General features: G+C 31.2%; 3 protein-coding genes across 5 annotated transcripts; 1 reads left to right on the top strand and 2 right to left on the bottom strand.

Moving 5' to 3' along the window:
• Positions 1-24: 24 nt before the first annotated feature.
• Positions 25-13912, bottom strand: LOC124423140 (CB1 cannabinoid receptor-interacting protein 1-like). The gene is made up of 2 exons (XM_046960577.1): positions 13446-13912; positions 25-964 (listed from the first exon to the last, which is right to left on the bottom strand). Exons 1-2 carry the CDS (start codon positions 13619-13621, stop codon positions 640-642), a joined length of 501 nt encoding a protein of 166 aa, XP_046816533.1. The 5' UTR covers positions 13622-13912; the 3' UTR covers positions 25-639.
• Positions 13913-15830: 1918 nt separating this feature from the next.
• Positions 15831-18840, bottom strand: LOC124423135 (phosphatidylserine decarboxylase proenzyme, mitochondrial). 2 transcript variants are annotated; one of them, XR_006942019.1, is made up of 7 exons: positions 18699-18840; positions 18198-18364; positions 17852-18119; positions 17540-17773; positions 17144-17435; positions 16074-17068; positions 15831-15992 (listed from the first exon to the last, which is right to left on the bottom strand). XR_006942019.1 is itself a non-coding variant. In XM_046960571.1 (6 exons), the coding sequence occupies exons 2-6, from the start codon at positions 18257-18259 to the stop codon at positions 16659-16661; spliced, it is 1266 nt and encodes a 421-aa protein (XP_046816527.1). In that variant the 5' UTR covers positions 18260-18364; positions 18699-18840; the 3' UTR covers positions 15831-16658. The 2 variants fall into 2 exon arrangements, 1 of the variants encoding a protein (XP_046816527.1); XM_046960571.1 differs by having other exon boundaries at positions 15831-17068.
• A 159-nt stretch (positions 18841-18999) lies between these two features.
• On the top strand, positions 19000-23291 carry LOC124423136 (ras-related C3 botulinum toxin substrate 1-like). Of its 2 annotated transcripts, none has more exons than XM_046960572.1 (4): positions 19000-19141; positions 19261-19584; positions 20293-20504; positions 20576-23291. In XM_046960572.1, exons 2-4 carry the CDS (start codon positions 19278-19280, stop codon positions 20876-20878), a joined length of 822 nt encoding a protein of 273 aa, XP_046816528.1. In that variant the 5' UTR covers positions 19000-19141; positions 19261-19277; the 3' UTR covers positions 20879-23291. The 2 variants fall into 2 exon arrangements, with proteins under 2 accessions (XP_046816528.1, XP_046816529.1); XM_046960573.1 differs by having other exon boundaries at positions 19006-19141; positions 19284-19584.
• Positions 23292-23326: the final 35 nt, after the last annotated feature.

Below are 23326 nucleotides of genomic sequence, written 5' to 3'. Positions count from 1 at the left end.
TGATTCCATGCCACGGTATATTATCGTACAAAGCAAACATTTCGATCATCAAATTGTGAAACTCGCGTTTACAGCCATGCAACATTCGTTCTATCAGCCATTCACACGATTTGGCGAAACATCGAGAAAGCATTATAAGCACAATATTATCTTGCTTTGTCATTTCCTTTGCTCAATTTTTTCTTTTTCTTATATTTTCTTTAATATTTATTAGCATTAGTAAAAGTGATTTTTTTATGATTTAATTCAATTTTCCACCCTTTAAATTAAATATCTTACCACAAATCGTACTACCATCTACGTACAAACTTTGTTCAAACCGTTATATTTGATCTCTCGATAATACATTTTTTATCGTTTAATGACAAAATAACTGAAAGCGCCAAATACGATATTCAAAATTATCCTGAAGCAACGTTGTTTTTCGAAAGTGACAAAAATTGTATTAAAAAAAAAATAATGCATTTCACAAACGATCAAGTAAGTTGTGACCACTAGAAATAAATTGAAGTCGCATCCAATAAGCAAATTACCGGTTTGAAACCGTCTAGCTGTAAGAAAAGCCTATTTTCTATATTTATATATTTTTCTTTTAACCTACAAAAATTGCCGGCTTCATTACGGCATTAACTCTAATCGCTATGATTCTATACCAAGCTTTCTGTAAGTTTCTCGATCGACAGTAACAAGTCTCCCTTCAACGCTTGTACAATCGAGCTCGATACAATGCAATCTCGCTCCCCATTCGCAATGACTCTGATCATCCTGACGGTAATATTTGATTTGCAGGCAGGTAGTAAGATAACCAGAGCCAAGAACCCGCATGGCTATCGAAAGTTCCTCTCGATGACCCCTCGCGCTTGCAGGAATTCCTTTTGTGCTATGATAAGCGCTGTAAGCGCAAGCTGTACCGTCTCTTGCACGCTCGATAGCTTCCACTTGCTTTCCTCCAATGCTCAACGATCTGTAAGTTATATCAAAAATTAATTAATTATTTATACAAAATTTTATTTCACATTTATTCTTTCTATTTTAATAAAACGATTTTAATCAAGAACACCTTGTAATCTTATTCCAATAAAAAAGAAATTTCCCGCCTACCTAATATGTATATATATATATATATATATATATATATATATATATATATATATATATATATATATGTATATATATATGTAGGCGGGAAAAGTAATAAAAATTCAAAATGAATTGCTGCCTTTGTATTCATCTTCGGTTCTCTATTAAAATTTTGTTGCAACATAAATTTAGAATAAAAATGATATAATTTACCTTAAGCTAATTATATCTATATATCTACATTTTTTTATTTGAATCGCAAAAATATAAATTTGTTAGAACGCCGTGAAATTATATTATTTTACATAACAATGGACGAACTGAAGGTCGACAATAAAATCATCGTTCTACGTACCATAAATAAACTCGTGAGTCTTACGATTGGCAAACAATTTGGGTGATTATCCAATAAACTTTATTTTTGTTTGAATGCACAAATAGACATGCATGAATAAACTTTCGACGACTAACGAAGAAAGAATTAATATCTTTTGATTATCGGCTCAGTACATAAAAAAGAAAAAGGAAAAGAGAGAAATAGAAGAAGAGAAAAAGAGTTTTGACAAAATATTGTTATATTTGAAATGTAACGTTATAGGAAAAGAAAATTATAAATTTCATTCCTGTTGAATTATAGTGCTCTTCGATATCCATATTTTTCTTTTCGTTTTCTTTTCGTTTTCTTTCTATTCATTTGTACATTCTCGAGCTATCAAGGTCGCATTTATCAAATTTATTTTTACATTTTAAAATACATTCTATTCTTTTTTCACGAAAGAACGAATGATTCCGTTATGTTGAGCTTGAAACGTTTTGTATTTATAAACTCACGCGCATAATAATACGGTCTTTTGTTAATGACAATCGATTCTCGTACCACTGACATCATTTCTTTGTACTAGTAGAGTAGTAAGAGTCGATTTTTCACAGTGCCGAGTTTTGTCGCCCATAGAGTGTACATAGAACAATCCTCTTCTTAAGCTTGGCGACTTAACGTAACTTTGTAAGCAAATTAGGCCAATTAGAGATGGACGAGCGCGGCGTAGAAATCGAAATGAATTACTATTGAGAAACGGGTCATACGAAAGATATAAATAACAATATTTTATATGTATATATCGATTATAGCATTATATATATACAATAAATAAAATAGAACGTGGTAGGAAAATGAACGATCGATAATGCTCCATTAAAGAACACAAAGATGAATTAATTAAAAGAAAGTAGCGGTACTTGTTAAAGACTAGATTCTTTGTTTGTGTTTGATGTAAGAATATAATTCGATTAAAAAGCAATGGCAAATGGATGAGGATGATCCCGTAATAAAAATTTCAGCACCTTTCAGCGGTCGATGATTCATTGAATTACGACTTAAACAACAAAGACCAAAATCCTCGATTATACGGAATAAAATACGGTCGTTCAATCATATCTTTTATTTTGTTTTTTTCTCTCGCTTCAACGATTTATCATTGGACAACGAAAACATTAATTCCAACAAGCACGAACGAACTTTTGTAAGTCTTCACGACACGAAGAAACGAAACTCACACATACAATATTTATCTATAGAACTGTTTCTTCTCTCGCTCTTTCGTTCTCTCTCTTTTTCTTTCTCTCTATTTGTCTCTTTCTCTCTCTCTCTCTCTCTCTCTCTCTCTCTCTCTCTCTCTCTCTCTCTCTCTCTCTCTCTCTCTAAAACCATAAAAGACATAAATAAAATGAATTTTTTTATGTAAAATTTTTATAATAAATTACAATAAATGGAGGCCCCTTAAATAATTGTCTATAAATTTGTCTACATCTTCTTTAACGATATATGAACATTTTATTAATGAGTGAAATCTTTAATCGAATGTTTACCATATTTTACTAATCTACTTCCTTTTTTGTTAGATTAACATACGAAATATTTGTACGTTCATTGGATATATATATATATATATATATATATATATATATATGAAGGAATGTATTATAAATCGATGAAGAAATACACAGTAGTCGAATGATATTACGAATTCGAATTACGAAACACATTTACATTTTCTAATGGACAGCATTCCAAATTGTGCTTACTTCTCTTTCTCTCCCCCTCTTTCCCATACACATGCATACATGTACACACACTCTGAAAATATCCGTCTATCTTTCTCTTATTCATTCATTCCTCTATTATGTTAGCGCAAAGTGTATAATGTATTCCCTTTCGACGATCGGAATCATTTCCGAACAGTAGAACAATATATATATACACTCACACACAAATATATAGAGAGAAAGAGAGAGTTTCTGCGGTAACTCGTCATCGTGTTATCGGTGTGCCATGGAATTTAATCGATCGTTTTCCCGCCTCGATTCTCGGGAACGCGCGAAATTTCGTTCGTTTGTGTTCCTCGAATAACCTGCTTGCTTTTGATAATTTAATTCATTCACGTTCGAAGAATAAATTAAGAAAAGAAAATAAAATAAAAAAAAAAAAGATTTGACCAAAAAAATTTTGTCGCACAAGCTTTTGTATAAATTAATTAATGGTTTTACTGAGATTACTTTTTTTAGATACATGTACAAAATTCGTTCTTTTCTTTTTTTTTATATATTTCTCTTATTCTTTTTAATATATCTCTATATAATGGTTTCAATTTTAAACGCTTTTAATTTTAAACGACATAATCGAAAAACATCTTGAAAGCCGTTCCGTGCATAGGGATTACCTCACGTGATATTTTTGGTATAGGAATTTTTGGAGGCATGTGATCGCGCTAGAATAAACATCCGCGACTATACCGAAAGCAGATATTTTTCGACCTTTACAAAACGCGAACGTTTCGTATATAATCATTTTTTTCATTCTTACTATAAAACGAACTTACTAAAAGGTATGAGGGCCAACGATATTTAAATTCCGTAATAATCAATTATTTTGAGAATAACGGGTTGTAAAGCGTAGATGAATATCGATTTGATATTTCGACTAATAACTTTTGAAGCCCAATCTTATTATTCGTTATCAAATTAATTACTATAAAGTTTAATTAACAACATGTTGTTAGAACTGTTTTTGCCAACTCATCGTAATTTGCAATCTGATAGTTGACCCAATGAAAATCCGCAAAGTTCATTTAATTGATCATTAGTAGTTAAAATAAAAATAAATCATTATAATTATAACAAAAGATAAAAAAAATATTAATTCTCTTATTTATTATCTATGTATTTTTTTAGATGAAAAATTGATCTTTCTCTCTCTCTCTCTCTCTCTCCTTTTCTTTTTCAAAGATGCATAATTAATATCGTTTATCGCTTAAAGAACACCATATGGAAAAAGCCAACTTTTATCTATCGATCGATACGATATGTTCATTGCAAGCGGCTGTGGTGTTCGTCAGTATGACCGACAATAAGTAAAACTCACTTGAATAAGAAGGACGTTTTGTAAGAACGCAAAAAGGCTTGATCGAAAGAGGTGGTATGCTACGTCGAAAGTAGGATAAACTAGTTTACTGGAAAGAAGTTCGGTAGCAGCTGCAAATGGCATCCACTATCATGCGAGATCGATACACTATCATCGCTCGTGAAAAATGCAACGAACACAGAGTTATTACTACCCTTATATATATCTGTACAATATAACATCCGAACTGGAAACGCAGTCGATTTTTTCTTTTTATTTTTATTTTTTCTTTTTATTTTTTTTTTTTTTTTTTTTTTTTTTTACTGAAACTAATGTAAAGTTCTAACGGCAATGGTTGGGTATATGATTTTTTCTTTTGAAATTTAAAAAGAGTTGGAACTTTCTTTTTCTTTTTTGTTTAATCCTTTTCCTATTAAAATTTAAGAAGTATTTGAAGTTTCTTTTCCATTTCTCTTGTTTAACATCTTTTCTTTTTCTTTTTTATTTTATTTTTTTTCTTTACCTTTTTTTTCTGTAGATGCTGACAGAAACATAATACAAGATAGTCGATGAGTATGTAAGTGCTTTCCGATAAAATATGAATATGATTTTTCAAGCAGTTACAAGGAATTCCTCCTTCTCGTTAAAGTAAATTTAGAACTTTTTTGAAAATACGCGAAGAATCTTTCAGAGAATTTTTCTGTTTTTTTATCGCAAAACTTTCATTGATTTTCATCCGTATTTTTCTACACTTTCTAAGCTCCTCACATCTCGAGATAAAGTGTACCGTTAAACTTTAAAATTCTAACTAAAAGTACAAAGAAGAGGTAAGCGGTAAAAGTGATAGTGGATTTTTTAGAAATTTTTATAAGCAGTAGAAGATATATTTATTCCTATGTAATCTCTTAATGTCAACGGTTGTTTCCTTGAATGATTTGCGAACTCGAAAAATTTTCAAATGGGAAAGGATATAAAAAAACATACGTATTGGTAATAAAGAATGATGAATATTCGGCATTCGTCGAATAACTGACTTTTAAAAAATTCATAGTAAATATCTCGAAGTGAAATCTAACAGAAATGCATTACTCGATTGATCTTTCTACTGTCATAAAAGTACTGGACAATGATAGCAATGTGGATCGAAAGCTATCAAGAATAAAATATTTTTGCCAAAGTGAAGACAGACGTATATGTATATGCGAAATAACGTATACGAGAAAACTACAACGAGTTTTCACATATGTAGATTACGTTCATAAAAATGTATATATGCTTTTTGACATTATTTAAATTTCTTCCAAAAGAAATAAAGAATATCCTGAAATTATGAATAATCGAAGAGAGATCAAATTGTTATATGACTTAAAAGATTGTTGAAATAAAAATTTAAATAAAAAATGCTGACAAATGCTTTCTGAATATTCTTTATTATTCTTACATATGCCCGATCGGCACATTTTAACATATTCTCGAGCATGTACGATTATTTTTATAAGTCAGTATATCTATACTTTTCCTTTAAACATGACATACCATTCTTCCTCACGATGAAAATTGGAAAACGTATATACACACGTCTTAGCGTAAATGGAACATTGCATTATTCATTTGAGCTCGATGTTACTTTTCGAAGGGCTGAGTAAAAAGGAAGGAAGGTTGACTTCCATGAAACAAAGTCGAGTGGTATGTGCGTTTAAATTTATCCATTTTACTTGCTGCAATGGTTGAGAAATAAGAACGGACTAATGTGTTACACGAATAACGCAGAAAGAGCTTAATATCTTTGTATCTCATTTCTGTCTCTTTCTTTCCTCCTCTCTCTCTTTCTTTCTTTGTTTCTGACTGGCTTATATACTTAAAAGTGTTTATGCAGTTCTCAATTTTGCAAAAGAACAATAGAAAATCGCGATAAGAGTAAAACAACGTCTCCTTTCTTACACACATACATACACACACACACACACACACACACACATACACACCTTTCGTCTTTATTCTATCCTTTTCGAAGCATTCTCAAGCTTTGACCCTTTCGAGTTACAGTTTGTATGCTCGAATATCTCTTTCCTATTATTTTCTTTTTTTCAAAGGAAGAAAGCTGACATTAGAAAATTATCAGACGTAAAATAAAAACTGCTCGTTTCTTTTCTTTTTACACGTGAATCTTTTAGTTAATTTTTGTGAAAAGATACAAAAATTATTAAAGGTTATACAATCTTATCTTTTTGATAAGGTAATAAACCTTACTTGGCACAATGATCAAAAGTTTCTGGAGAGTTTATTACCACGAATGTAGACGAAAATACTCATGTTCCTGACAAATTTATGGAAGATTATCCGATCTAATCACATTTCTTGAATCTTTCTTTGTAGATGGTATTAGAAATCGATTAGATATGAAAATTAGGATAAGAAAAAATCGATCGAAAGTTTTAACGAGCGTACTCAGATTAGGACATTCTCAAATAATGTTCATCGATACTAACTTGCGAAAGAGAAATATATGAGAATGGCGTGACGTGCTATGTAATTCTCAACTTTAAGTCGTTTAAAATTCTATATGATTTCTGAGATAGTAAGACTCGAGCTCGCCAACTATACTCGTCATGATGTACGAATCTTTTCAAGATTTTTGAGAATTGCAAAGAAGTCGTTCTTATCCAGCCGATAATTCTTGATGATATATCATTCGTATACAAGCATGTAGAATATTCGCGTTATTCAAAGAACTTAATGAATTCGAGGATAAGATGATGAATTACAGGAGATGAATTATAGGAGAAGAATTACAAGATCCATGATCTTGAAAAAAAATTACTCATATGATTTAATGAATGAAAAAGAAACACTAACCACTTTCTTCGTCACATTGTTATTGTGCAACGGAAGCCCATCCTTATTGAACGTTACTGGATATATATAAGAATAATACATTATTTCTTTCAATCCATCGTTACATTACAGTACATAATCATAGTACCATTCCACTTACGATAATTTTAACCAAGCAATTTTAGCTCGGTATTCATGTTGCCAACACTATTGGTCGGCTATTCACATACAAAGCAATTTAAATAAGAATCAAAGTTCTAATAAATAGGATAAGACGGCACACAACAAAATTAAAACTCACGTTAATAACAATCAAAATCATTTTCGGTCATAGCTTTGACGTGCATTGAAATCGCGACTAATAGATCTTGTCAAACAATAGAAATTTTGGAGTTCAAGGCGATGCGTATATCGCGTGTGTGCCATCTGGTGCAATCTCACGTTTGGCAAAAACCTGTTCTTACCTGCATGAATACATGTCAGATATCAACATACGATCCTATATTGAATTAAATTCTTTCAAGGTAACGTCAAGAAAATATGACGTATTTTCGACACCTACATCGAGATCGCTTTTTTCAAGAGTCGTACATGAAAAATCGAGCGTAAATGTACATTGCAAACAAAAGAAATAAAGAACAAATTTCATATATTATTCTATTCTTTCACATTTTTCGTAGTAGAATATCCATAATAGAATATTATAAAATTTGATATCTACAGGCAATTATATACAATGAATATGGTAAAATATTAACGCGGTATAAAATTTGTTAACAAAATTGTTAAATATTCTATTAGTTTTATTTTTGTTCCATTTTACATTTTTGTTTTCCATTTTACACTTTAAAAAAAAAAAACTCATCCCTTCTTTAGAGCAAATTTATGATTTTTTTATTTCATAATATTATATCATTTATGATTTTTTATTTTTTTTTTAAAGATAACGATATTCGATATTTATAAAAGTGCCGCATTTAATGGAATGCAGAAAGTATTTATCAAAAAGTTTTCATCATTATATGGTAGTAAAACCGAGTAATAAAATTCCATGAGTAGTAACGTACTTGTACTTTGGTTTATTTCCGGCGATAGAAACGACTTTGTGTTATTAGTTCACTCTTCCTAACGTTGCTATGTGTTGAGTATTGAATGTGAGTGTGAAGTAACAAATATACAATTGGATGACGTCTCGAACTGAATGCACATACTCTTGAATTGGAACTTACCGTTTCTTTTACGATATAATTCTGTTCATAGACGATGGAACGAATAGAATAAAATGAAATAAACTACAGGAAAAGTTCGATGTACATAAATCGCTCATAAATTTTTGTTTTTATACTATGAGATCTTTCAATTTTTTTGGATTTTGACAATTGTGACAATTAATCGACATGAATTAAATTTTCAATATTTTATTTCGTTGATTATCGAAATAAATTTGTACAAATATTTGACTTTTTACTGGGACACATTCGAAGCTTTTGTATTTGACTCTTAATCAAGTAATAAGTAATACAATTTATTCTTTCGAAATAATTTTTTATCATAATTGTTAGATTTATACGTTATCCGAATTATTATACGGTATTCAATATTTACATAATATTCTTTTTGTTTATACTATAACGTATGAAAAAATATATTATCAATGTAATTTTTAACGTGTACGTTAAAATAAGAAAAAAGGACGAAAAAGGTAAACTAATGATTGTTGCTTATTTACGAATGGCCGCATAATTAGCGGATTCATTTTTAATTAGCGACGTCTATATCTCTTCGTATAATTTTATATCGATGATGTTACGAAGGTGCACAAAGGTTTAAAAATGAACATTTTCCGTAGTTACATGAGAAGCCTAACAATAAGTGAAATATGAAATAAAAATGACGTCTTTGTTTCAGTCTCAGTTTAAAAACTTTCGATTCTACGAACAAATTTTATTATAAATAAATTAAAGGATCTTCCTGTTTTAGAAAAGGGAGATATTATTTCTTTATTTTCTATTGATATATTCAGACGTATCAAAGAACTGATTTTTGATAAAAGAATCAATGAGAAATGGGACGGCTTTCGATAGAAACAGTACGTGTATATTTCCTCTTTCAAAATATGCAAATGTTTACATTTAAATACGTGCATATATCCATATAAGATTTATGCTGCATCCTTTGTTAATTGTAACGTACATATCTCTTATAGGTTCATCTAGTGAATGCATATCCACTCGTTTTTCAATGAATTTTCTCTGATATTCAGTAGAATTTCAACGAATTGACTATTTAAAAAAATAATATTTAATCAATTATATATTATTAAATGTATAATTTAATTAATTAAAGTAACGATTGAAGGATTAAAAGGAATCTTCTGTTCGTAAGAAAATATACTTGTCATTTTAATTACCGAAAAATACTCTTTTCATTTCATGATGGTATCTATCCATCTCATCGATTGGAACGAAAATAAAGAAAAAAAAGGAAGGAAAAATATCGTCGATGATATATACCACAGAAGTATATCCACATATATTTTTGAATGAAAACTCGAGATGTTTCCTTTTTCCTGTTTCAAAAATAGTCAGAAAAATTTTAATCTATTTCGAGAAGATTGGTGTATATGTAGATATCTATCAATGAAAAAGAAACGAAAAATCGATGAAACGAATGTTTCATATTATGCGTCGTTCTAATTAAAATCAATTATCTTGCAATTAAGCTGCGATGAAACACATTGAGACGAAGAATTTAATTAATTCGAGGTTGAATACCTTCACCGATTGCCCATAAGGTTCGCTTAAGCGGTTAAGAAATTTCTTTGTTTCTTTACAGTCAATTAAGTACATCCCTAGAAGGAGAGGAAGAGAAAGAGAGAGAGAGAAAAGGAGAGAGAGAGTAGAGGAAAGCGAAGACATATTTCAATGTACAAAGACGAATAAGCTCGGTCACGTTGCGCATTTCACTGGCTCCTTCGTGAACATCAGATATAACCACGAAACGTGGACTATCTGCTTCATATAACATCTCCATATAACCTCTCCACTTCTAGATATACATCCCTTGTGGCAAGATCGTATGCAAAGTATCTATAGATTACTTAGATAAAAAAAGAGACATAGCGTAAACACGCAAGTTAATTAAAAGCTGCGTTTCGAAAAAAAAGAAAAAGAAAAAAACTAAATCTTTTCGAAAAAAATTCTTTCTCTCAAAAGAATATAAAATTTCATTGAAAGGAACATGAACAAAATACACAAATATCAAGATTAAAATAAAAATGTTTTTAAAATTGTGGAAGATCCTATGAAAAGTATAACATGACGTAAAGATAACATACGAGAGCATACAGTAAAATGAGTGTGAACGACGGAGTAAATTTTTCGAGGAGTTAAATAAAATTCATAAAGGTGATATGAAGTAAAAAACTCGTAGAAGACATAAAATTCGGACAGTATAACAAGAGTTTCGACAAAGAAAACATAGATTGGATTTACCGATTTACGAATTTACATGCAGCTGTTCGTATTGAAGTTCTGACGGTGTAGTGAATTCTCGAAAATTTTCCTCGAACCTGACGTTCTCGTCTACTCGACTTAAACTTTAGTATTATCCTCCTAGGAATTCATGGCCTGCATCGTTCAACCTACGGGTAACGTAAAACCCACGTACCTTTTTTAATCTTAATAACGTAAAAAAAAGAAAGAAAATGAGTGAGTGAAATATAATGATGTATATCATATAAATATATTTCTTAATTAGCTATGCCCTTTTCTTGTTTTACCTATAGCGTGATGTTTCTTAAACATGCCAGGCTTTAAGAAATAGTAATAAATCAATCTGCGGTTACACATATTTTTAGATGACCCACGATAGATTTAACTCGACGTAAAAGTTTCATTTGATACGTAGATATACAATAAGGGTATATTCCTAAAATTTCTTTTTCCTGTTTCCTTTTTTATTATAATAAAGTTACTGAATAATACATCGTTTTTTTTTTTTAAAGAACATTTAAAGGGAAAAGATTGCTATTAACGATTCACTGAATTCATTGTGCCAATGTACGAAATCACCCACCGTACATTTTATTTCGAAGGTATTCTTCAAAATGCAACATCGTTCTATCGGATATCAAAAATATGTTAAACTTATATATTGAAACCAAGATATTTAGTGAGATCGATCGTATAAATTTCATGTTTAAGGAATATAAAATTACTTCGTTTCGAAATTTGCCTAAAAGGAATGAACGCGATGGTACCAGAAAACGATTCAACTTGTAGATGCATCAATGCAAAATCGTACGCTCACTGGAAACTATTATCGGGAATCGCAGTGAATCGTTTTCTATAGCAAATCAAATCCATTTTATTCGGCGACGGCCGATTTTTATATGACGACGACGATGACGACGACGACAACGACGACCAGAACTATAAAAGCGATCAATTATTCAACTTTAAATCATATCAAGAAAAACGATTTTTCACCTAATGACAAAGAGATTTTGATTTCCATATTTGAGACTTAATAGGAGGATGAGTGATGGATGCTTTAAAAGCAGGAAAAATCACTGTCTTCTTCTCTCACGATGAACAGTGACGTTCATCGAATTTTTGCGAACGGATATTTTCCAACACGTGACGGTCAAATTTATGATCTAAAAAAAATCAATATAAAAGAAAACGAGTCGATTTTTCGAATTTTATCATACCATTGAACTTCCTCTTTTTCTCATTATTTTTTTCTTTTTAAACTTGAAACAAATGAAAAATTCAACGACATATCGCATAAAATAAAGAACGACCATATTTATCGACAAGGAAGAGCTTCTTTAGTTTAATACAAACTAAGTGAAAAGCATATCCCAATATATATATATATGTGTTTGTGATAGAACCTGTTGCGATCGAATCATGAAAACTAATATGCCGAAGAAAGTAAAAGACAAAAAATGAAAGAAAGTCTAATTTCCCGATAGAAAATTTCATCGAGCGAAATATTTCGGACGAATTTTAGATTTCTAATTATGCGAAGAAACAGCGAAGTATAGCAAAAACAAAACAAGGTCGTATATCTAATGACCACCCTAAGCATATATAAGCATATATACCTTAAAAGAAACATTCGTTGAGATCGATCGAAATGCACGCACGAAGGTCGTTTTTCTCAGGCAATGCTCTGCCCTAATTACGACGCTTTTCCCCTTGAGAAGATGCACGAAAGTTTTAGAATTAGCGTTTCACGTAGACTCGCGAGAGATCTAACAATAAATAGTATATTAAATGAAATTGGCGTCTGTCTGTTGGAAAAAAAATTCGATATTCCTTAGAAAATTATCGATTTTTTAGACAAATTTTGTTAATAAATCAACGAACCTTTCCATTTAAATTTTACATTCTATATTATTTTGCGATTACATTCACATAATGATCAGAAAATCGAATTATAATAAATCTGAAAGCATCAAAGAAAAACTCATGGCCGAATAAATAACCCGTTTTATTTCTAGTCCAGAAAAAACATAGTTTTGCGTTGAACCTCTATTAGTACTAAATCTACACCAATACAATGTCACGACGATGATCGTAAAGTTAGATAACGACTACATCCACAAGGATTCTGTGGTAGCCTTGGAAAGGATCGTTCTTTCCTTCATCCCCATTTATAACCCGTATTACTTGCACCCCTTAGGATTAAATTTTATTCGCTGCAAAAAGGGTATGGCTTACGTGACGAACATTACGAGCAAGTCGACGGCATTAGAAAGTCTATAAAGGAGAAGGAATTTTTGTTTTAACTTCAACGAGAAAGAGGAAAAAAGAATAAAAGAAATATCCAAATAAAAGAGAAAAATATTTACCCACGTAATATCAAGAATAGAAACGTTTAATTAATTTTGTAATATGTAATAAAAAGATTTAAGATCATCGTTCGATCACTTTGATAAACAAGAAAAAAATAATATGTCTAACAAAAATTACATATAATAACAAAAATGAATATATTCTCTTTTCTTTTTTCTTGTTTTCTTCTTTATTACGAATATGAAAATGACGCGTTCAAAAGGATAAAGAAAATCTCGAAAGAAGAGAGAAAATGTCGTGTGCATTTGCATGTTTACTGTACCCACTGCAGTAGTTGCGGCGGCTTGAAGCTGATGTCGAGACGATACATAGCCTCACAGCTGAGTTTGACGGTTTTAAGCTGTCGAAATCTTGCGGAAGTCTCCATTTTACAATAAACTGGGCCCGCCGCTGGTTCTCTTCTGAGGGACAAGGTCACTCGAAAATGTCCATCAGCCCCCATTTAGCCCCATAATCGTGCGCGTGAGCGCGGTTCACTTGATATCGCGCGTAATCGAGGAACTTATATTCGAAAAAATACAATAAAAAGATGAACAAATGTTTCAAAAAGATTTACTTCGTTTCTTGTATCCCTTTGTTGTCCATATTTTTTCATTTCTTCTCTTCAAAAAAAGAACGAAGAGAAATGTCCGCAATGTATCGAACGTTCACTATGTGAAAAGTTTGACCGATTAGTGCACGCTTTTACCAACTTCACCGGCGGGCGTCGCGACGCTCACTGATCCCGCGTCGTCGTCGTGAACTCGTAACTCGGCACCACCATCGGAATTTTCTCTCTGTAATCCTTCCCGGCTCTGATCAAAAGAATCACACAATGACGCTTTTTCAAGATTACTTTTGAATACTTGGAGATCCTCTGGTTACATAGTAATTCAATCCTGGAGAAATTTCCCAAGAGAATGAGTACTATACATAAATATTTGATCCTGAGCTTGATCGTTTGCGAGATCAATTTTTAAATAGCAAGCGAATTTAGACAAGATATGCATACATATTATACATATTATATATATGTTTATCGTTCTACATTATATTTTATAGGACAGATGTATCGATTTACTATGTTACCAATATCAATGTCATTTTTTTTCGAATAACCAACAAAAAATTTTCTGTATCCCTAATAAACAACGATGAATGGTCAGGTTAACTTACTGCAAGTAACTTACTGCAAAATTATTCTACTGGGACTAGAAAATGCGCCAAGTAAACGAGCTTCTTTTAAAATTACTTTATTTTATAATAATATAACTCATGTTGATCCTGGTATATGTTCTCATGTTTGCGATGAAATTTTTGAGATACCTACTGAATTTTTAAAAAATAGACGAGTATACTTAGAGTAAATAAACAATTTTTTAATCGTATCCCTTTTTTCGACCGATTATCAGACTCTTACCAAATCTTCTTATATATACATATTAAAAATTAAATATTCATCATTTAGTTTTGTTTCATTTGGCTCGTGTTAGATATTATGAAAGATTCAAAGAACCAAACACCGATTCTGTTTTATTTTGAAGGGATAAGAAAACTTGTATAGTAACCAAATGCTACCTAATGTTGAACGCTATTCCGGACAAACGATAGTTGTCGAACTCATAAAGGAAACATAGAAGCCTCATGAAAACATTTGGCAAGTGCGTATACACAGCTTTATTTGCGTTTCCTATCATTTTGATAGCACTAACTCGTGCGAGAACGATCGACGAGATCATTCCAGAATGATTTATCGTACGATAAAGTATCGAGAAAGGAATTTCGGTGCCTTGGAATTGATACTTACGACAACAACAAAATTATTTATTAATAAAAAAAATATAAAAAAATATTACTTGCTAACGCAAAATAATTTCTTTCGATAAATATACTTTTTTCTTACATCATTTTTCGCTTTTTTAACAATAGCACAATAACGTCAGAAATAAAACTTTTTATACACTGCTCGTGCGATTATCTAAATTTATATATTATATTCAAATTAAAAAGCAAGTTAAATCTTTTCCATTGAAAAATCTTTTTTTAGTTCAATACAATTATTTTTTTCGTTTCTCCTATTGCGAATGAAAAGCGATTGCAAGTCAATAATTTTCTCTGATAATAATGAGATGTATGGTATCGTTATGATCGTTCCCGAGCGATCCATATTTTCACTAGAAAAACCAATTTGCTATTTTACGTAGTCGGATCAGCGATCGTTATAAAGAGTCATTGAAGAGTTAAAAATAAAGATATATAGAACTCTTCTAGATGTTTAGAAAATAAAATTACAAATAAATGCGTCATTATATTTCTCGTTTGACAAGGATATTATTTACATCGAAAAAAATTTAATTGTTTTATAAATAAATAATAAACTTCATACAAGAAAACAGGTAGAACGTAGCATTTCATTTAGATTCTATTTCTTTGAAAGTGACCATCATCATAGTTTGTTATGGGAAAAACAATAAGCGTTCTAGATAAGTGCTAATAGGGCAAAAAATGATTGTCCTTGGCTAACAACGGACAATATTTCTTCACGCGATAACATTGCGTTATTAATGAGTTCAGAAATGGACAGGCATGCGTGTATTTGACAAAAGCAACACACCTAGTTAGTCGGTGTTTCTTTAACACACTAGCTCGGGTGTAACATATTCTACTATTACTTTTCGACTGCTTCAATATGTTTATTTAATTTTCTAAAATTATACATTTATCTGTATGTATAATACCACATTATAAGAATTATCAAAACTTATCACTTATCATTATATTATCCTGTCTTAAATTGTCTTGTTCAAAATTTTTCCTGTCTACGGAAATACAAACTACAATAAAATACAATAAGTTAATAACGTTACAACAATGACAATGAAATTAGCATAAAATGATCGTGAATTCATATATACCTGTACAAACCAACTAATAGAACCGCAACATGACTTGCAGGGCTTCTAAAGAGTTTGACAGCTTCTAAATCGAGTTTCACAAGCATAAATCGAAGGAAAAAGAACTTATGGTCGTACACTGTGGTCGAGAAAAATTATTTCAAACTTTAGTCTGTCAAATTGATGAGGAAAGCAGTCTATTGATATAAATAAAAATAACATATTTATATCATGTTTTCGATTAAAAGTATATTACAAAAACAGTTAGACATTTATTTATAAATAATTAGTAGATTTTTAAAAATATATGCATCTGTGAGTATAATTAATGAATATGAAGATACGGGCATGAAACACATCTCTATATAATCATATCACAGTATTCATAGGAAACAACCTGTAAACCATTCGAATATCTTTTCCTTTTTTCCTCTCCCTCCGTTTCTCTCCCCCTTTCTCGCTCTGTATGTTTTAAAAATGTATTACAATTATATATATATAAATCTTTACACTTTAAAATTATATAAATACATGTAATATATATTGTGTGTATACATCAAGTTCTTATAGATTTTATATAGAGAAAAAAAGACTTTTAATTAATAATCATAAACTTCCTGATAAATATTTTTCATCTGATTTAACAATGCATTCAGATAATGCCTGACCAACTTTTATGGTCTGTCCTACATTTAGACAAAATTGAAAGTCTTCTGGTGCCTCAAATAGAAGTACAATGGTAGATCCCATTCTGAATTCACCAAATAATTGTCCTTTAGATATATGAGTACACTCTAACTTCGCATCTTCCCAACGTTTCATTTTCGGCCATATGATTTTATTTGTAGTTAATTCTTTATCACAATAGATTTTAATAGAACCAACATTAGTGGCACCTACTGCGGCATAAGCCATGAAACCTTCCGCCCATTTTCCAATGTATACCACACGCTCATTTAGCGAAAATAAATCTGGTAAAAATCTAGCTATCTTTGGATTGACACTTAATAATTTACCTGTACAAATTTTTTAATTAATTATGTATGTGGCACTCTCCAGTAAAGTTTTTAACATAAATGATAAACCAGTACCTTGAAAGTGTCTTCGAAATTCAATCTCCCAGTCAGTTGGACTATGAAAACGATGATAATCGCCTGGTGCTAAGTAAACTGTTATTTGATATAATTGATTCGCCGGATTTTTCAAAAGACTCTTGACATATTTTTTATTATCTTCTTCCGTATAAGTTATTTTCTCTTTAGATTCCTCTAAATCTATATCTCCCAAAAAATGCCTAAGATCATAAGTCATCCCTTTAACTTGTTCCACACGGCAAGATGTTACTGGTCCAAAATGAAGGACTGTACCATCTGAAGGAGAAACCTATATCAAATATATTTGAACTATTATATAATAGAAAGTAAAAGATATATATACATGGAAAAATTCTAATGACAAAATAATAATAAATTATTATAAATAATTACCATATTTGTATTCTTAGCTATGGGTCTTGTTTCTTCCTTGAGTGGTCTTACAAAAAAATCTACTAAAGTTGGAAATCCTGACAAATCACCAGCTACTTCTTCCAAATCTGCATTAAAAATTTTTGCATAGAATTGATATACACCTGGTCTTAAACTAACAGGTACTTCTCTATTAGCTATCCAACCCCATATCCTACTTGTTATTCTCAATGGAAGACAACAATAGCAATTTACCTTTGTGCAAAACAAATATTAACTTTTATAAATACAACTTTTAATTAAATAAAATATAAATATATTGTAAATTCGTACTATAAAATCATTAAGCGGCCCTTGTATTACTTCACCCTGTGTAGTATGTTTATATTTCCTAAAATGTCTCCACTGGAAAAAAGCAATCAATGAAACACCTATTCCTATAGGGACAACTAATTTCAATTTTCTCATGACAGAAATCTTTGAGCCTATTGATGTTTGATTTGAAGTTGCATGTGATATATTTCTATTTAACATCCTTTGTCCTCCCATAAACCGCATTACATATTTTGAATAATGCATGATGTCTCGATCATACTCTTTTCTAAAATAAAATTAATAACACTTTCAATATATTTAACTAAATACTAAAGAATTTTTTTCATAACCTCTAGATACGTACCTCCCATGTTGAAGCAATAGCAAGTACGGAGACTTCCTCCAGCTTGCCACCAGACGTCGCATATTCAAATTAAGAGCATATATTTCTGATTGATGCTCTCAGAAATCAGTATCCTGATATATAGAAGCCCTAATCGCCTATATCGAATCCTGGCGCAATTCAGCCGGCTTTGAATGATAAAAAATACAAAAACGCACTATATTCTTTAACCGAAGAATGAAATTGATTATCTATTCTCACACATATCCGTTTTTGAATTCAGACAAAGGAAAAGAAGTAAAAGAATATCATAAATTCTGAATGAGAACATCCGACACGCAACGCTAGAACACACAATCCACTAAAGAAGGTCCGGTGCCGCATCACTATGGATACGACTGCGTCTGCGTGTGTAACTTAACGCGCGAATCCCGTTGAGCATGCTTTGTCCTCTTATTTCCCTCTCTCTCGAAGAGCATAATGACGAAAGCATGAGAGAGATAAGAGGAAGGCAGATTATACCTGCGCGCCGGTCCATGGCAACGTTGAGACATCAGGAGCGTGCCAAAGCAGCTGATGTTGGCACGAGAAGGCAGTAACATAACAGGTGGCTCCGCGGCGCGGCAGGTGGATAAATTTCTTCCTCTTTTTCGTTCGGTCCAACAACGACCAATGTACATTGTTTTCTGACGTGTGCTACCTGACGCTCGAGCTTAAACGTGAACGCACATATACATGTATAGAAGGAAAGGGATGATACAGATACACACGCATACATACATAAGCGTCAGGTAGCACAGAGCAGCAGTATCCCCACTAGCAGCAACAGTGCCATTAGCAAGCACCAGTTTCAGCAAGACATCAGCACGGTCGAACGAGCACATCGTTGGTCCATTGGCGGCGCAGGTTGTTCGACATCGAAAAATGACACGTTCGGGTGCGAAGTACCAAGGCTCCTTGTTGCGGTAAAAATTCATCACTGTGCAGTGCGATAGGACGCGATCCACTGTACTCGTGTCGCGTTTTATCGTGCTTTCTTAGCTGGCTTTGTCTACTCCGTGAGGTTATAATAATATTCTCTAAGGTGGTTTTTACGCGCGCATGAAGGGCCGCGGATGCGGAAGAATAAAGAGTGAGACAATGCCGCCGTCGTCGCATACGAACTGGACGAAACCGTTGCTGAAGGGCGGCCAAATGATGCAGATGCAGGTAAAACGAGTTACTGGAAACGGACAGAATCAAAATTCGAACGGGAACAGCAACGATAGCAGTGGCATCCCGCACGATCGGAGAATCAAGGTGGTCCTAGTGGGCGACGGTGCTGTCGGGAAGACTAGCTTAGTCGTCTCCTACTCGACGAATGGATTTCCTGGCGAATACGTACCCACCGCTTTTGATAATTACAAAGGTGCGCTATAGGACAGGGAAAAAAGAGAAAGATCTCTCAATCTGATCTATTTGGTAACTTCTCTCCTCATTTTTCCTCATTTCTTTTCTCTTTTATCGATTCGTTTTTCCACAAATTTTTAAAAAGTTCGACTCACGTAACATTGTTGAAGTGGAATGCGAGAGAAAACGCGGGCTAGATTTAATTTGAATATTTTCAGATCTCTACGCATCGATAATTATAGAGATCGACGTCTCGATACTTTTAATGATACGCTCTTGAACACGCTTATCTTTGTTACGATAAATACGATAAATAGTGTTAAGAGATAGTTCGATAAATTTGTAATAATCTTGAGTTTAAAAACTTGGTGTATAGTGTGATAATAAATCAATGATTGTTCATCGTTATGACTGTTAGAATAAATTTCTCTTCTGTGTTAGAATGTTTTAATTGGATTTTTTTTGCTAGCGTTACTATTCCATTTCTAATATTCTATTTTTACGAGATTTAATTTTTATTTATAAAAATGTTTAATATTATAAATTTTTATGCAATTGCAACTTTTTGCATTGTCTTTACAGTATTAATATTCTTATTAAAAATTATTTTAATTATAAATAGCAATTTTACCAGAAGGAAGAAATACGACAATTATTAATAATTTTAACATGATATATATTGTCCAAAAATAGTAATATTGTATAAACATTTTTTTCTTATTTACAGTTGTGGTTAATGTTGATGGACAACCTGTAAATGTTCAACTTTGTGACACTGCCGGACAAGATGACTTTGATCCTTTGAGATCACTCTGCTACCCAGAAACAGATGTATTTTTAGTATGCTTTAGTGTTGTATGTCCATCTTCCTACCATAGTGTCGCATCATGGTGGATCAACGAAGTTCGAAAATACTGCCCAAATGCTCCAATAATTTTAGTAAGTAATATTAAAGTATTAATTATAACAAAAAGTAAGATCAGATACATTAATGATCTTTTGCTTTTTAGGTAGGAACAAAAAGTGATCTAAGATCGGATGTTCGTCTGATGCTACAATTAGCAAGATATGGTCAAGCACCAATCACAACAGCTCAAGGTCATCAGTTAGCTCAAAGATTAGGTGCAGTAAGTTATGTGGAAACATCTGCGTTAACTCACCATGACTTAAAGGAGGCTTTTGATCAAGCGATCGTTAGTGCTCTCAATGCAAGACGCGGAGGTATCGGCTTAATATGCAGACGCCGAAAACCTCCATCGTTATGGCGTAGATGGTTATGTTGTTTAGAAAGACCACAGTCAAACGATGCGTAGATTTTATTCTTAAGACTCTCTAGAATGACTCTGTGATCATAAGCATAAGCTGCCTTGCTGTAGGAACTATCATGCATGGATTTAATGGTATTGTTACAAACTTCTTACAGTTTGTAATTTGACTGTTAAGACCATAAGTGATTGTCCTGGAATAATTCCTCAAGCCCGTTGCGGCGTAATTTATTATAATATTAATTCTATTTTTGTTGCTAGAATATAATTGGCAGCTCGCTGGTTGTGATTTTATATCTGTAATTCTTGGACATTATTTTAATTACTTATAAGATTCGTTGCACTCAGACTGTTATGATCATTGAATTGTTTATATCGTATCACATAAGATAAAAATTGAAGATTAGCATTACTCTCATTTTATTTATAATTATTTGAAAGACTTTTAATATAATGTTATTGCGAAAGAACTGTCATTTTCATTATATTGAAGTAATTTTAAAGCATCACAAAAAAGAAATCAAAAAATATATTTAAAACTTAAATATTATTAGACAAATATCAGTCTACGCATAAAAAATCACATGGTTTAGTACACATACTATATATATCAATTATTCATAATGAAAATTTTTTGCATGAATCATATTTATATTGAATCATATATAAGAGTCAACCATGATGATCATTATTGGTTAGAATATCATAAGAAACATACTATTAATGATATTCGAAGTTATTATTTTCAATAATAACGATGTGAAAACCTTAGGAATTGCTGTAATTCTGGAAATTACAATTTTGCTAAGACATATAGTAAATTCAGCAAACAGACTAAACCAAAAGTGTGATCGATATATTTTGTATCCAGTTCAACTATAGCATGTGTTATTCGTGTTATAGGAAATGTATGTTAATATTTAGTAGACAGGTATCGATAACAGAAAATCCTATAAAATAAATTATAGTATTACGAATTTTTACACGATATAGTTAACGCTTGTGTTAAATCCTCATAGATAGAGGAAAAGGTAGACAAATTTTTGGCCAATTCTTGTAAGAGTGCCTCAAAATACCTTACTTGCACATAGGAATTAATGTTTCACACAATTTTATAAACTCTTTTTTTACATAAATTTTAATCTGATTTATGTAAGACTAAAAACCATTTCTTATTTGTTTTATAACTATTCGTCACATGCATGCAACATTAGACTCACATTCTGTCTGCGATTATACATCAAAATATCTGCAGACCTATATCTATGAAATATGTACAAAATATTGGTCATTTTTGCAATATAGCTGAGAGACTATGTAATAATAGCTTTTAAATGATATTGATCATATACTGTATGAAGACTAACAGAATGCTTTAAGAAGTCTTGTTTGTCTACTAAAGTTATCATCAGTATTTCTATAATACTCGATGAACTTAACAATTATGCAATAAATCAACTGATTTAGTATTTGTGCTCATGGGTCCTATTATTCTTTGCTCATTTGATATAGAAGATTAGTATTATGAACTACTAAACCATATGCATGTATTAAACGTTCTTAATTGTACTTTATATTATTATGAAAAAAGAGTTACACATATAGTTACAAAATTATAATAGATATATACATATGTGTAATTGGTGTTTATTAACAATAATTGTTTTTTTATTTGCATTAATATTTGCAAAGAATCAAAATAGGAGCAGTAAGAGAAATTTGGTATGTATGCGATAACTACATTGTTTTTAAGCATCACAATATTCATCACATTCACAGTAATAACAAACACAATGTATGAATATGACAAATGCATAGCATATATTTGGACATGATGAGACATGATGATCTTTTATTACTGTTTAATAGTTGGATTTTTCATAAACAGTTTATGGATGTGAGACAATTTCCAGCAATGTTAATATGAAATTATTAACTAATTCGTTACCAATGAAGGTTTTTTAATTATTTATTTGGAAGCTTATTATTGATCAGAATACTTTTATTATTTAAAAATTTTTTGAACAATTAGAGACTTGTTTGATAAATGTTTATATTACAGATGTAATTTTTGTATATTTTCATATTTATAAATGATATATCCTGATTACAATGATTGATGCATATACTTTTTAAACATTTTTACAAGTAGAAGTTCAAACTTTTACAAGAAATATAAGTATACAATTTTCGTATGTTAATTGTATAATATTCATATTTGATATAGACATAATTACAATATGTTGCTGTACAATTTTTATAGTATTGCTCATTTATTACAAATTTTCACTGTACATAGTACCATACTTAATTGTCATAATAAATGCAGGTCATATGTGTATCATATTTAACAAATAGTGCAAGTGTAACAAAGAATATTAGACTGAAGAGCCTACATATATTATAATTAATAATATTAAGTGCTTATATCCTGTAATAAAGTAAATAATATTTTTGTACATATCATTTTACACTTTTTTACATTACCTTTTCAAA

Source organism: Vespa crabro, chromosome 3 (assembly GCF_910589235.1).
Source record: "Vespa crabro chromosome 3, iyVesCrab1.2, whole genome shotgun sequence".
In the NCBI taxonomy this organism is placed as follows: domain Eukaryota; kingdom Metazoa; phylum Arthropoda; class Insecta; order Hymenoptera; family Vespidae; genus Vespa; species Vespa crabro.
Note: the sequence above shows the minus strand (reverse complement) of the source record. Positions and strands in the feature narration are given on the sequence as shown.

Bases quoted from the DNA above. Each gene is read 5' to 3' on its own strand.
- LOC124423140 (XM_046960577.1), bottom strand. From the start codon at position 13,621: ATGGGGGCTGATGGACATTTTCGAGTGACCTTGTCCCTCAGAAGAGAA. The intron at 965-13,445 runs GTGGGTACAGTA...TATAACTTACAG, and splicing joins AAGCCGCCGCAACTACTGCA to ATCGTTGAGCATTGGAGGAA.
- LOC124423135 (XM_046960571.1), bottom strand. From the start codon at position 18,259: ATGCGACGTCTGGTGGCAAGCTGGAGGAAGTCTCCGTACTTGCTATTG. The intron at 17,774-17,851 runs GTACGAATTTAC...TTTTGCACAAAG, and splicing joins GGCCGCTTAATGATTTTATA to GTAAATTGCTATTGTTGTCT. The intron at 17,436-17,539 runs GTAATTATTTAT...TATTTGATATAG, and splicing joins TAGCTAAGAATACAAATATG to GTTTCTCCTTCAGATGGTAC.
- LOC124423136 (XM_046960572.1), top strand. From the start codon at position 19,278: ATGAAGGGCCGCGGATGCGGAAGAATAAAGAGTGAGACAATGCCGCCG. The intron at 19,585-20,292 runs GTGCGCTATAGG...TCTTATTTACAG, and splicing joins CGCTTTTGATAATTACAAAG to TTGTGGTTAATGTTGATGGA. The intron at 20,505-20,575 runs GTAAGTAATATT...TTTGCTTTTTAG, and splicing joins CAAATGCTCCAATAATTTTA to GTAGGAACAAAAAGTGATCT.